Raw genomic sequence first — 12649 nt, 5'->3', positions numbered from 1 at the left:
CGGGTACCTTGCTGCTGCGCGACTGCTCGCGCTGCGTCCTTCTCCTCCAGAATCTGTCTGCACTCTTCGTCGAACCAATCGTTCCGTCGACTTCGACCCATATACCCGACGTTGTTCTCCGCTGCGTCGTTAATGGCTGCTTTGACTGTATTCCAGCAGTCCTCAAGAGGGGCCCCATCGAGCCCACCCTCTTCCGGCAACGCTGCCTCGAGATGCTGCGCGTATACAGTGGCGACATCAGGTTGCTTCAGTCGCTCTAGGTCGTACCGGGGCGGTCGTCGGTACCGAACATTGTTGATGACGGATAGTTTTGGGCGCAGTTTAACCATCACCAGATAGTGGTCCGAGTCGATGTTAGCGCCACGATATGTCCTGACGTCGATAATGTCGGAGAAGTGCCGTCCATCAATCAGAGCGTGGTCGATTTGTGATTCTGTCTGCAGTGGTGATCTCCAGGTGTACCGATACGGGAGGCTGTGTTGGAAGTAGGTGCTACGAATGGCCATATTCTTGGAGGCGGCGAAATCAATTAGTCGTAGGCCGTTTTCGTTCGTCAGCCGGTGAGCGCTGAACTTTCCAATAGTCGGTCTAAACTCCTCCTCTTGGCCAACCTGAGCGTTCAAATCTCCTATGATGATTTTGACGTCGTGGCTTGGGCAGCTGTCGTACTCACGTTCCAGCTGCGCGTAGAATGGGTCCTTATCATCATCAGTGCTTCCAGAATGTGGGCTATGGACGTTGATTATGCTGAAGTTGAAGAACCGGCCTTTGATCCTCAACCTGCACATTCTTTCATTGATCGGCCACCACCCGATCACGCGCCTTTGCATATCGCCCATCACTATGAAAGCTGTTCCCAGCTCATGTGTGCTGCCGCAGCTCTGGTAGATGGTATGATTACCTCTAAACGTTCGCACCATTGATCCCTTCCAACAAACCTCCTGCAGCGCTACGATGCCGAATCCACGGTCCTTGAGCACATCGGCGAGTATGCGTGTGCTCCCGATGAAGTTGAGAGATTTGCAGTTCCACGAACCGAGTTTCCAATCGCTAGTCCCTTTTCGTCGCAGTGGTCTTCGTCGATGGTTCCGGTCCGTACTCTCTTGTTGATTGTTCGTTGCTTATGATTTTTTAAAGGCTGGCTTGCAGGGCCTGACACCAAACCCCCTAAATTTCCGGAGGGCCATTCCTTCTTATTTCCGGTGGACCATGGTGCACAGTTTCACTTAGAGTCCCTCGCTGGCACTCGGACGATGATCAGCCGCCCCTAACATGGAGAACAGACGCTGTTGTGAGCCGATCCTGACATGTAGAACAGACGCTCAATAAGATTTGCACCTCCGGAGAGGGGGGGGGCTTCCCTGTCAGCATATGACCATAGTTCCCACCGAGGTTGGTTAGCCGATTTTTCCCTTAGGTTGCTCATATCCCGGCCAGCACCACGATGAGGAGTTGCTGGATAAGAGGCTAAGAACCGCGAGATGGTGTCTATTTTATTCCTTCAGGTACGCGAAGTACCAATGGTACGCTTTACCCAGCATTTGCCGTGCCCCGAAACTTCTATAAAAAGCTCAATTTTGGAGTGAAATGATAGCCTTTTGGTACAGGAAAGGCAAAAATAGCTGTACTGATTTCCACGGATCCGTCCACTGTGTTAGTTAGTTAGTTAGTTTCATATACTAAGATGCTTAAGTGTACGGATTTCGATGCCCCACGGTACGCCCTCAAATTTGTTGCAAATATTGTGATATTTTTCCAGTATTTGCTGATATCTCACGAAGTGGACGGATTTCGGTCCCCCACTTTAACTTTCTTTACGTGATTTTTTTATCTTTAAAAATAAGTGGCAATATGTGGATCTTTGTATGGAATCTATAAAAACATTATTTATTTATTTATTTATTTATTTATTTATTTATTTATTTATTTATTTATTCAGACTAAGGCCGAAGTGGCCTATGCAGTACATAAGAGTCTTCTCTATTCCACGAAACAAATCGGTTTCCGTTTTCATGATTTCATGAACTATCTTTTTCATGAAATCATGAGTTTGACTCACGATTTCATGATCGAATCGACTTAAATCATGAGTCATAACAGCCTGAACATGACCGTAATTCATGATTGTGGCTAGCGTTACTTATATCAGTCAAATTGCGTTCATAAGTTTTTGGCGTTCATAACGTTTGGCTTTCGTAGAAATTAAAAAAAAGGTTTGTAAGTGATCAAATATTCTGCACAATTGCATGACGTAAATAAAGGTTCGTTGTGAATTTAACACTCGCAGTTTTGTTTGGGCTGCTAATTTCCATGACCTGGGCTAGGGATAAACCAACAATTTATACTTACGGTTGCTGGTAAGTGAAAATGCATATATTTAAATCTTTTATTTGTAGATCACATAATGAGTTTGAATTTTATTTCTTTCACAATTGGATTTTTGCACATCAGGTTATAGATACATGCTTTATTTCCCGGAAATGGCTGCTCTTTGCAAGTTGGTGGAATAACCATGAGAACTCTTGGAGATTTACATGAAGGGCATCTTTTATCATGGGTCTAAATGCATCAAGCACTGGGAAGCTTAGCAAAAGTGTACGACACAAAACTATATTCGAATATGATTTGGAGCCATGCATTTCTGTGAAAGCTAGTTGTTAAGGAACGATTATAGAGATGCCGGTTCTGATATTCTTCTCCACAAATCGTAGTTATTATGAAAAATCGTTCAATAAAAATTTTCTAGTGAACCTTTTTAAAACGCCTTGGACAAAAAAGCGTAATGACTGATGTACTACAATTGAAATTTAAACTTTTGATAAATGTGTATTTTTTATTCTTAACTATGTATTGTACCCAATAAGCATGCCGATCAGTACATCAAAGCTTATTGAACAAAGTGTGAAGAGCTGCGGGACAAGAAGAGCAAGTAGCTAAAATCTAGAATCTAAAGGTTCGGAAACCTCCATATTAGAGGAATTAGGGCTTTTCTGAAAAAGCTCAGTAGCTTCGCTGCAAGAGGCTTGGAAGACTCCCTAAAAGTGTCTGGGAAGCCTTTTTCCAAGAAGCTCGTAATCTTTCTTTCGGGAGGCTCCGTATCCTCCTTTCGATGAGGTCAGAAGCGTTTTTCCAAGAGGCTTGAAAGCCTCCTTTGAAGAGGCTCGGAGGCTTTCTTTCCAGAGGCTTTGAAATCTCCGTTGAAGAGGTTTGGAAGCCTCCCTTCCAAAGGCTCAGAAGCCACCTTTCAAATAGCTAAGAAGCCTCATTTAAAGAGGCTCGGAAACCTGATTTCAAAAGGAAACCTCCTTTTAAAAGGCTCGGAAGTCTCCTTTCCAGAGGAAGCCTCCTTTCAAAAGGCACGGTAGCCTGCTTTCAAGCGCCTCGGAAGCTTGCTTTCAAGCGGCTTGGAAGCCTCCTTTCAAGAGGCTCGCAAGCTTTCTTTCCTCTAAAATTTTAATTGAAGAGGCTTGGAAATTTCCTTTCAAAAGGCTCGTAAGCCTCGTTTCAAGAGGCTTGGAAGCCTCCTTTCAAGAGGCTCGAAAGTCTCATTTCAAGAGGCTCGGAAGCGTCTCATCAAGAGGCTCGAAAGTCTCATTTCAAGAGGCTCGGAAGCTTGTAAGGCTCGGAAGCCTCCAAAAGTCCTCAAAGTCTTATAGAAAGCTTGATGAATAACATGAATTTGCATTCAAGAAAATTTAAACAACTTTTTGGATTTCTATATCTTGTTAGCTGTCTTGAAAACTGACCTGAACAGTTTTTCATATGGTCGGGGTTCTACCAAAATGCACCAAGCGGCTTTTTGACTGAATTGTGATATTTTGTTCGTACAAGGATAATGGAAACCATTTTATATCAATTTATACATTATATTTGTTGTAGGATAATCTCAGTTATGGGGTTGCGGGATATCTGATACGATTCACGATCAACTGAATCTGCTAAACAAAAGCTTTGGCAGAAAAATGGGTATTTTTTTGTTGGCGCATGGTGCGATTTGACCGAACCCCGACTGTATGTTATGCTTTTTTTTTCATATACAGCGAAAAAATGGGGGGTACCTCAATGAATGTAAAAGTTCAAAGGGGTATCTCTAAAAAAACGTTGAGAACCGCTGGAATAGAGCAATAAAGAAGATTAAAATGTGGTTATTTCGTATTACACTGCATCTTAAAAAAAATAAGGTAGTGTCAAGTGTCTCATCCACCGATCGGTGGGAAAATCAGGAGTGTTTAGTGATCCTAGCAATAACTTTTACTTAGTTTACGAGACAGGAGAAGAAAGGAACTCTGAGTTTAAAAATTTAAACAAAAATTTAGGTTCTGCTGAGCCAAAATCCTCGGATTCATTTCAGAAACTCCGTTTCATTCGCTGTCGTCCTCAGTGCTGTACTCTTCACCTTCATCAGAATCATGGAGATTTTTAAAATCATCACTCTTGCCCCCTTCATACACAGATTGTTCGAATTCCAAAAAAGGAACCCATCTGTCGTTCAAATTAGAGAAAGCCGAGACAACCGTGATCGAATGTTACTGACAATGGGGTAGATTGCGAGGTAGACTGCAGATTGAAATTCGAGACCGACACGAAAACCGTATTTATCGATCGACAAACTATTTAAGATTTTGCTCAAGTATCAAAAAAATGCATTCAAGGCGCTAAACTAATGAAAAATTGAATTTCACCAGGCACTGTCAAAAATCGGTAAACCAACAAATCGAACTCTAATCCTCGATTCAATTAAGTTTTCTCGGAGAATGGAGACGTAATATCGCAACGATGACGCCCGTAGTATTAGTCTCAGCAGAAAGCGGATCATCGAGAGGCCGTCGCCAATAGCAGCAATCTTCGGACTATCGTTTGGTTGCTGTTAGTGGCGCACTGTAAAACGAAAAACGGTTCTTTTCCATTCGGCTCGAGCCATGACTCAACGTCGCCAAACACGCAGTATACGGAGGGTCTGCAAATCATCTTCCACCTGATCGATCCACCTTGCCCGCTGCACGCCTCGCCTTCTTGTGCCCGTCGGATCGTTGTCGAGAACCATTTTCACCGGGTTACTGTCCGACATTCTGGCTACATGCCCGGCCCACTGCCGTACATGCCGTACATGCCCGGCCGTACTGCAGTCGTCCGATTTCCGCGGTGTGAACGATGGATGGTTCTCCCAGCAGCCCATACAACTCGTGGTTCTTCTTATTACCCTTCCCAAAGCGATGTTGAATATCAGACACGAAATACCTTGCCGTAACCCTCAGCGCGTTTCGAAGGAACTCGAGAATGCCCTTGAAACTCGAACTACGCACATCACCCGATCCATCGTAGCTGGTCCCGATCGATTGTATCATATGCGGCTTTAAAGTCGATGTGGATGATGTGTGGACACGTTGTATTCGCGGCATTTCTGCAGTACTTGGCGAATGGCGAACACCTGGTCCGTGGGACACGCTTCCATCCACTCTTGCGGCAAAACTACCTCTTCATAAAGTCCCAAATCTTGGTAATGGTAATGGCGCTCTAGCCAGTGCCTTACCACCGTGTTTAAATAGCTGGTCAACCCCAGGGGCTTTGTTGTTTTTCAGCCGGCTAATCTCCTCCTGGATTTCCTGGAGATCCGGAGCCGGTAAAATTATGTCCTGCGCGCGTTCTCCCAGGTCCATCACCATACCGTCATCTTCGTCTTCCGCATCGCCATTCAGGTGTTCTTCGTAGTGCTGCCGCCACCTCACACTCGTTCGTAAGAAGGTTCCCGTTTATGTCCTTACACATATCAGGCTGTGGCACGTGGCCCTTACGTGAACGGTTCAACTTCTCATAGAACTTTCGTGCGTTGTTAGCACGATACAGTTGCTCCGTTTCTTCACGGTCTCGATCTTCCTGTTGGCGCTTTTTCCTCCGGAAAATCTGGTTTTGTCTGTTCCGCGCCTGTTTATATCGTGCCTCGTTCGCCCTCGTGCGGTGCGGTGTTACAGCAATCTCGCCCATGCTGCATTCTTCTCTTCCACTAACTGCTCACATTCGCCGTCATACCAGTCGTTTCTCTGATCCGTGCCAAGTGCAGTGGTTGCGGTGCTACCAATGCAATGGCGGATCGAATATCTCTCCAGCCATCTTCAAGAGACGTTGCGCCTAGCTGCTCTTCCGTTGTGAGTGCCACTTCCAGCTGCTGCGCGTATCCTTGGGCTAGTCTACCGCCTTGTAGCCGCCCAATGGCGTCAGTTACGGTCCCCTGATATCAGTGGCGTTACTGAAAATGTATTCTTAATGGGGGCGACTGGCGACTTAGCAGAAAATCATCGAGTGACTGTCCGACAGCAGCAGCAGTCAAGTGAAAAATTTACGCAAGGTACGGACTATCGTTTGTTTGCTATGAGTGATTAGAAAAGCGCATTGTGGATTAAAAATCGATTCTTGTCAAATTACCATTTTATACAAGAGAAGGTAGAGCCGATATATTTTCTCCAAAGTGCAAATCATAAGCGCTCGTCGGAAGTAAACGATGCACACAAATATTCGCATGGATGATGTCTCAAATCATTGAGTGGCGTCGTTAGCAGTCAAATTAAATTTTCTCTAGATTCTGATTTCAGTATTTTTGCTGTTCGATCTGAGCAAATGTCGGTTTGATCGTGTGTGTATGTTTGTGTGGGTATGTGTATGTGTGTAGTAATCAGAGCCTTAATGATTAATCATGATTATTCATGATCATGATTAATCATATCGATCGTTAATAATTAATCATACACATATCGTTTCAACATTTAATCAGGATCGGTAATCGTTTATTATACTCCAAACGTTATACTCATTAATCATTGTCGAAAATGTATTTAATTGTTAATCATAATCATTAATGAGCCTACCAAATAAACGAAAGATTAAAAAAAAAATCATTAATCATTGTCTAAAATAATTAGGTCATTAATCATAATCTTTAATTATAGAGTTGAATGATTTAATCATAACAAATTTAATCATTCATTGGAAGCTTTATTCATTAACGCTCTGGTAGTAATCCTTACCCGATATTCTCGTAACAAGTTGCATTGAATTTTATAACTACCGGCCATTTTTTGCAAAAGTTTCACTTTGCTACGTATATAAAACAAGCGTTTGTAAACGCCTTAAGGTAGGCAATTATAATTGAAATGCCTTACATTGAGGCGAAGTGCATCTGGGGCTGTTTCGAATGAGTTTTTCAAGTTGAGCGTAGAGATCTTTTCCGCATCCTGCTTTCTGGAAGATTGAGCTATGCTGCTGATCAATCGTATCTTCTTCGTCAAATCTTGATTATAATTAAATAGCAGCAAACCCGGGATAGCAGCAAAATTCGGTGGGTCAGCCAGAAGTGTCCGAGCCATGTTTCCATTGCTCGAAGATCCACTTCCTATACAATTGGTGGTCTATTGACCGTGTACCGTTTTCAAACAGCAATGAAAATATAAAAGGCCAAAGCGAGCATCAACTCCAGCAATGCATGTAGCGCAGTCATGTGTATTTCGGTTGTTCACGATAGCGTTTTTGCTTCACCATGCAAAAAAATGGCTGAAATACTGATTCGTAACATTTTTCCTTGCTAACGTAGAAATACCTTAGTTCGAACAACTGCTGGATGATCCGCAACTTGATCAACTTCAGCGCAGAAGCTATTGAAAATTCGCTTTGTAACCGATTCCGTTTCCTTCTGCCAGCTCATGGACTTTGCTATGCAAAACTTGTCTGACTGTGGTTTAGGATTAAACTACTGTTTTTGTTTCATTTTTGTTTCCTGAATCAGGGGAATCTTCCATGAGAAGAGAATCGTCATTCGCCAAAATTTTCATCTGATTATAATGACTGAACCTAATCGCGAAGTCTACGCCAGATGATAGCATTAAACAGCAGTCTAGTTCAGCGCCGGTGAGATCTGAAATTTTTCTTTGAACTTTTTCTAAGCACTGTAATCTTGTAATGGTATTTGAAACTATGTCTTGCAGCATCACTCTGCAGTCTGCATCCCAGTACCATTTCTTCCCAAATCGGAGGAACAAATGCCGAAATAATTGTATTTCGATACTGCATTGCTTTTGGTCATGGCGAGCTCATGGTTTATTGGCCACCACCAAATAATGATACTAAGCACCCGTCTCTCGAGTGCTTGCAACTTGCAAGTCCTCCTCGACCATGGTCCAAGTCAATGCAAGTCTCATGTCCGTAGAGGACCACCAGTCTTACGAGCGTTCTGTGCGTGATATATTTGGTGCGGGTGTGAATCTTTTTTGATAAACCAGTTTCTTCTGGTTCCCGTAGTAGTTATAGAACAAAACCTCCTGAAACCGCTCCTTTACAGGTCGATTTTTGATTGGGGTGGGTCATGTGGGTAACAGTGTTCCAGTTTGTACTCGTAAGAGTACACAAACTAATCAACCCCGCACCGAAAGTCGTCAGTATCTCAACGGATTTTGGTAATGTAACTTAAAAAGCGATAATAAACAATGGTCCTGTACTGCGCAATAAACCTCTCTCCAATTTCTCGTCGGCCGTTTTTTTGGATACAATTTTTATTTGTATGTAATCTGAACCTTACCCAATTTTTCCCCTTCACGAGACATTACAAAGCTAAGCACGTGCTTTGAATGTTTTCGGTAAAAGCTGGTTCAATATAGATCGCGACGCATTGTTCTCGCAATCTTATCGCATTGATAGGCGATACATACCAATGTCCGAGTCCGAGAAACAAGAAATAACTGATGATGGCTTTACGCATATCATAACGTATTGAAAAAAAGAGATTATAAACTAAAAAGAAAGATTGTGAATGACGACGCAAAATTCATTTAATTTGACAGAAAAGGTGAAGCCGAGTTTTGAAAAGATGGCCCCGCAACATTTGCAGTAAAATGTATTTCCATGTATGGATAATTCACTCATTCTCACCAACTACCTACGTATCGCATAAGTGACATGAAATCTAGCACTGCAAAAATTTTCAGCGTTTTCTACGGTACCATAACAATCGAGTTTCAATTACAAACCATAACAAATTCGACATTCAATTCAGATATGTAGATCCTATAATCATGGGTTTTATTATGAGAATTACCGACAAACGAAATGTTATAAAAAAGCCGAATAACATGTCTCAAGCGGATAATCTGGACGGCTAAATGAAATACTAATGTCTTTTATAGTTGTAGAATATGCCTCATATATTTTATTCAAAACACCTTAATTCTGTAAAAGAGTATCGAATAATGTACAGAATTGCCTGCCTATTCAATTATTTCGAAGGTATTGCCTCCTGCTCGGGTAAGCCCAATTTGAAGTGACGTATACGTTCCATTCCGACGCGTCTATATTCATTATCTTCTTCAACTAGCCAATTGAAATTACTATTGATAAATGTAAATCAAGAGACGATTATGAGCTGGTTCAAACTTTGACTGACGATTGACACCCTCGTTCATATTCTTCTTCCACAGTGAGCAGGTCGAAATCGACTCTGACGATAGATCTGCCATCAGAGAGAAGCAACAACTTCTGCTTGTTCCGAAAACAGATGGAGAGTCCAGTCAAGTAATCCCGAAAGCTGCTACCTTTGCCACTATGCCCGTTAAATATAACCACAATGGATCGACCTCTCTGCTGGATCAAATCCCCGAGGATACACAACCGGGACAGAGGCCCACTTCTGGAACACACACCAACGGATCGACGCCCCGGAGACCTTCGGTAGTAATGCAGGACATCCTTTCAACTCACCGACCTTCCGCAATAATGTCCGCCTTGCGCAGGGGCTCTTTGGCATGGTTGCCTGGTAGAAACAAAGCTACCAATCACGGCCAGGATAGCGAGTCCAATATGGGTAGCCGGGCATCACTCAGTCAAATTCCCCACGGAACTGGCGCACATAGTGACTTGGCAATGGAGTCTCGACGAAAAAATCGACGAGTTGGAGAGTAGGTAACATTTTCTGTTGTTAAACAGTTGGTAGTATTGACTAATTCAACGTTTTGATTTCAGTGATGCTCTGAGTACGGCTCTCTCGGCGTTATATGCCAAGGTTATTGTGATACTTGGCATAGCTCTACCCGTAACGGAGATCCTTTCCTCTCAAATCCCGGCCAACGTTTACCAAGGGTTCTACTTGTACCTCTACACTGTGAGCATACTGTTTGTGGTATTTGTCTATGCATCAAACATGAGGCGAAGAGCAGTCATGACTTTGATCAAGACATATCGTAAGTGCTTTCGAATCATTGCTATTTTCAATTGTCAATTAAAAATTTATCTGTTTTTGTAGATGAAAAGACAAACGCATATCCAACAAAAAAGCGTGTTCCTCATTTTGGAAGCTTCTATCTTCGAGTTGGTGCCATTGCATTCGGTATCGGAACCATGGTGTACTCGGGACTTGAGTTTGGACAGTACTTCGAGTTGAACGCTTCACCTGGCTGTTCGAGTATCTACGTGGCCTTAACCCCGGCCACACGCATGTTTTTATCCATTGTACAGATGCAGTTTATTTTTCTGAATAGCGCAGAACTGGACATGGCCCGCCACAAAGTGTTTGCCCGGTTTGGTCTTATGCACATGATTGCAACGAATCTCTGCGAATGGTTGTACATACTGGTCGAAGAAACGAAACATGAAATACACCATCTAGCACATATGTACAATGACAATAAGATTGGTAAGTGTTTTAATTCGTTCCATACTTTTCTATCTGTCTATTTCACGCTAGCAGTATACATATCTTTCATTTATAATCCCTTGTTAATACTCGTCTACACCGATACATAAAAATTAACGCCTAAGTCACTCTGCCAGATAATGGCTTTTAGGTCTACCGTCTACCTTTCATGTGCGGAGTAAACAAAATCACCTATTTTCCCATGAGCAATCAAACAAATATTTTTCCTTATCTCAGATTATTCATTTGGCCTCTTGGATTAACACATAATATTCGATTTACATTTTACCTTCCCTTTTCATCACAGTATCAACGATCAGCAATACCACACTTACCACACTCGCTTCCGCGACAGCAAGCGGCGAAAGCAGCGAAGAAGATACAAGCCTGCTGCTCAGCGATACCTTCCAGAACCGCACCAAACGAGCTGCTAGCCATGATGCCGCTGATTTGATTGAGTGCCAGCGTACCAACATTATGGGAACCCTAGTGCAAAACGCTTCACCATTCCTGTTTCCCTGCACCATTGAATACTCGCTCATTTGCGCCGTAATACTGTACGAAATGTGGAAAAAAGTCAAAACCATCGCTGAAATAGATCGAACCAGGCGAAATTCGCAAAAAGTGAACTCCACAACCCATACGAAAAGTGCCCACCACTTCTCCGTAGACTGTTCGCGAGCTCACCGTGGAATGTTCGGAGGAATCATAATTACCGTGCTGACCATTATCTGTTTGATTATGTACTTCGTACTGCACGACGAGCCTGGTTATGAATTTTTCGCCCTACTGGAAGTAACCATTGCTGAAACCGTACTGTATTCCATAACGGCAGCGGGCGTAATCCTGGCAATGATCAAAATGCGGGATCTTAAATACTGCAAGAAGCACAACGACAAGCATGCAAGTTCCGTCAGCCTCGATTGCACCCTTCTGGTTTTAGCGCAGACGGGAGTCTACGTCTACGGAATGTTCAGTATTGTCGGAAGCTATTTCGCAATTCAGCAAGGCATCTACGGGGCTCTTGAAGGTCTCATAGCTGAAGTTTTCAGTTTAGTACAAACATCCATGCAAACACTTTTCATTCTGAATGCGGTTTGGCGTAAGTGTCGTGGTGCCCAGCAGAATCGCACGAAACCTGGTCGTGAAATCGTCACATTCCTTCTGGTGGCAAATATGGCGATGTGGTTTATAAACACCTTAGTGAAGGGACGAGCTAGCTTCCGGCCGACGCATTTGGAGTTTTTCGGTACATGGGCGTGGACAGTCATAACTCACGTGTCGATGCCTTTGGCGATCTTTTATCGTTTCCATTCAACAATTTGTCTATTTGAAATATGGAAGTCAACGTATAAGGTTAAGAATGGAGATCATCATTAGGAAACCAGAGCAGAATACTAAGTTATAATACTTAATTTACTAAGTACTTATATGTGATAAGAATCGATCATTTCGTGAGGCAAACCAGTGATTTGTGTAAGAACGAGATTATTTATTTCTAATCGTAAATACATTTATTTGACCGCAAACTGCTGTACGACTCTTGTACAAATGATCTCACGCAAAAATTTATTATAGGTACAGCATCCGTTCGCTAACTGGGCTAAAACATCAGCCCAGTTAACGAACGCTCGCTTTAACTGGGCTGACAAGGGAATTCACGATGCATTGTTGTGATCGTGTTTTACATGAAGCTTAAAGAATATGCCATTCAGAGTCCCCTCGTCAACGAGTCTTTGTTGTTGTTTTTTGACGGATAACTGCTTTTTAACTGGGCTTTGGCCCAGTTAGCGAACGCCCAGTTAAAAAACAGTCCAGTTAAAACGCGCCCAGTTAGCGAACTGTTGCTGTACTTTATCGCCCATCTACCCGCATGTCACATTTTTATCAGGAAAACCTTAACATTCTGAATAAGTTGTAACATTTTACAAAACCAGCTCCAATCCTATAAAGGTGGCATCATTTGTACATAAGCCTACA

At 42.8% G+C, this 12649-nt stretch overlaps 1 protein-coding gene across 9 annotated transcripts in view; it reads left to right on the top strand.

Annotated features, from left to right (window-relative positions):
• The window catches only part of LOC134205611 (proton channel OtopLc), a 63153-nt gene extending 50957 nt beyond the window's left edge, over positions 1-12196 (top strand). For all 9 annotated transcript variants that reach the window (XM_062681020.1, XM_062681018.1, XM_062681017.1 and 6 more), the window contains 4 exons: positions 9459-9935; positions 10000-10217; positions 10280-10669; positions 10977-12196. In XM_062681020.1, coding sequence (XP_062537004.1) covers positions 9459-9935; positions 10000-10217; positions 10280-10669; positions 10977-12049 — 2158 coding nt within the window. In that variant the 3' untranslated portion in view covers positions 12050-12196. The remainder of the gene's footprint in view (positions 1-9458; positions 9936-9999; positions 10218-10279; positions 10670-10976) is intronic.
• Positions 12197-12649: the final 453 nt, after the last annotated feature.

The sequence above is a fragment of the Armigeres subalbatus genome, chromosome 1, assembly GCF_024139115.2.
Source record: "Armigeres subalbatus isolate Guangzhou_Male chromosome 1, GZ_Asu_2, whole genome shotgun sequence".
Taxonomy (NCBI): Eukaryota; Metazoa; Arthropoda; class Insecta; order Diptera; family Culicidae; genus Armigeres; species Armigeres subalbatus.
This window is presented reverse-complemented; position numbering and strand designations above follow the sequence as displayed.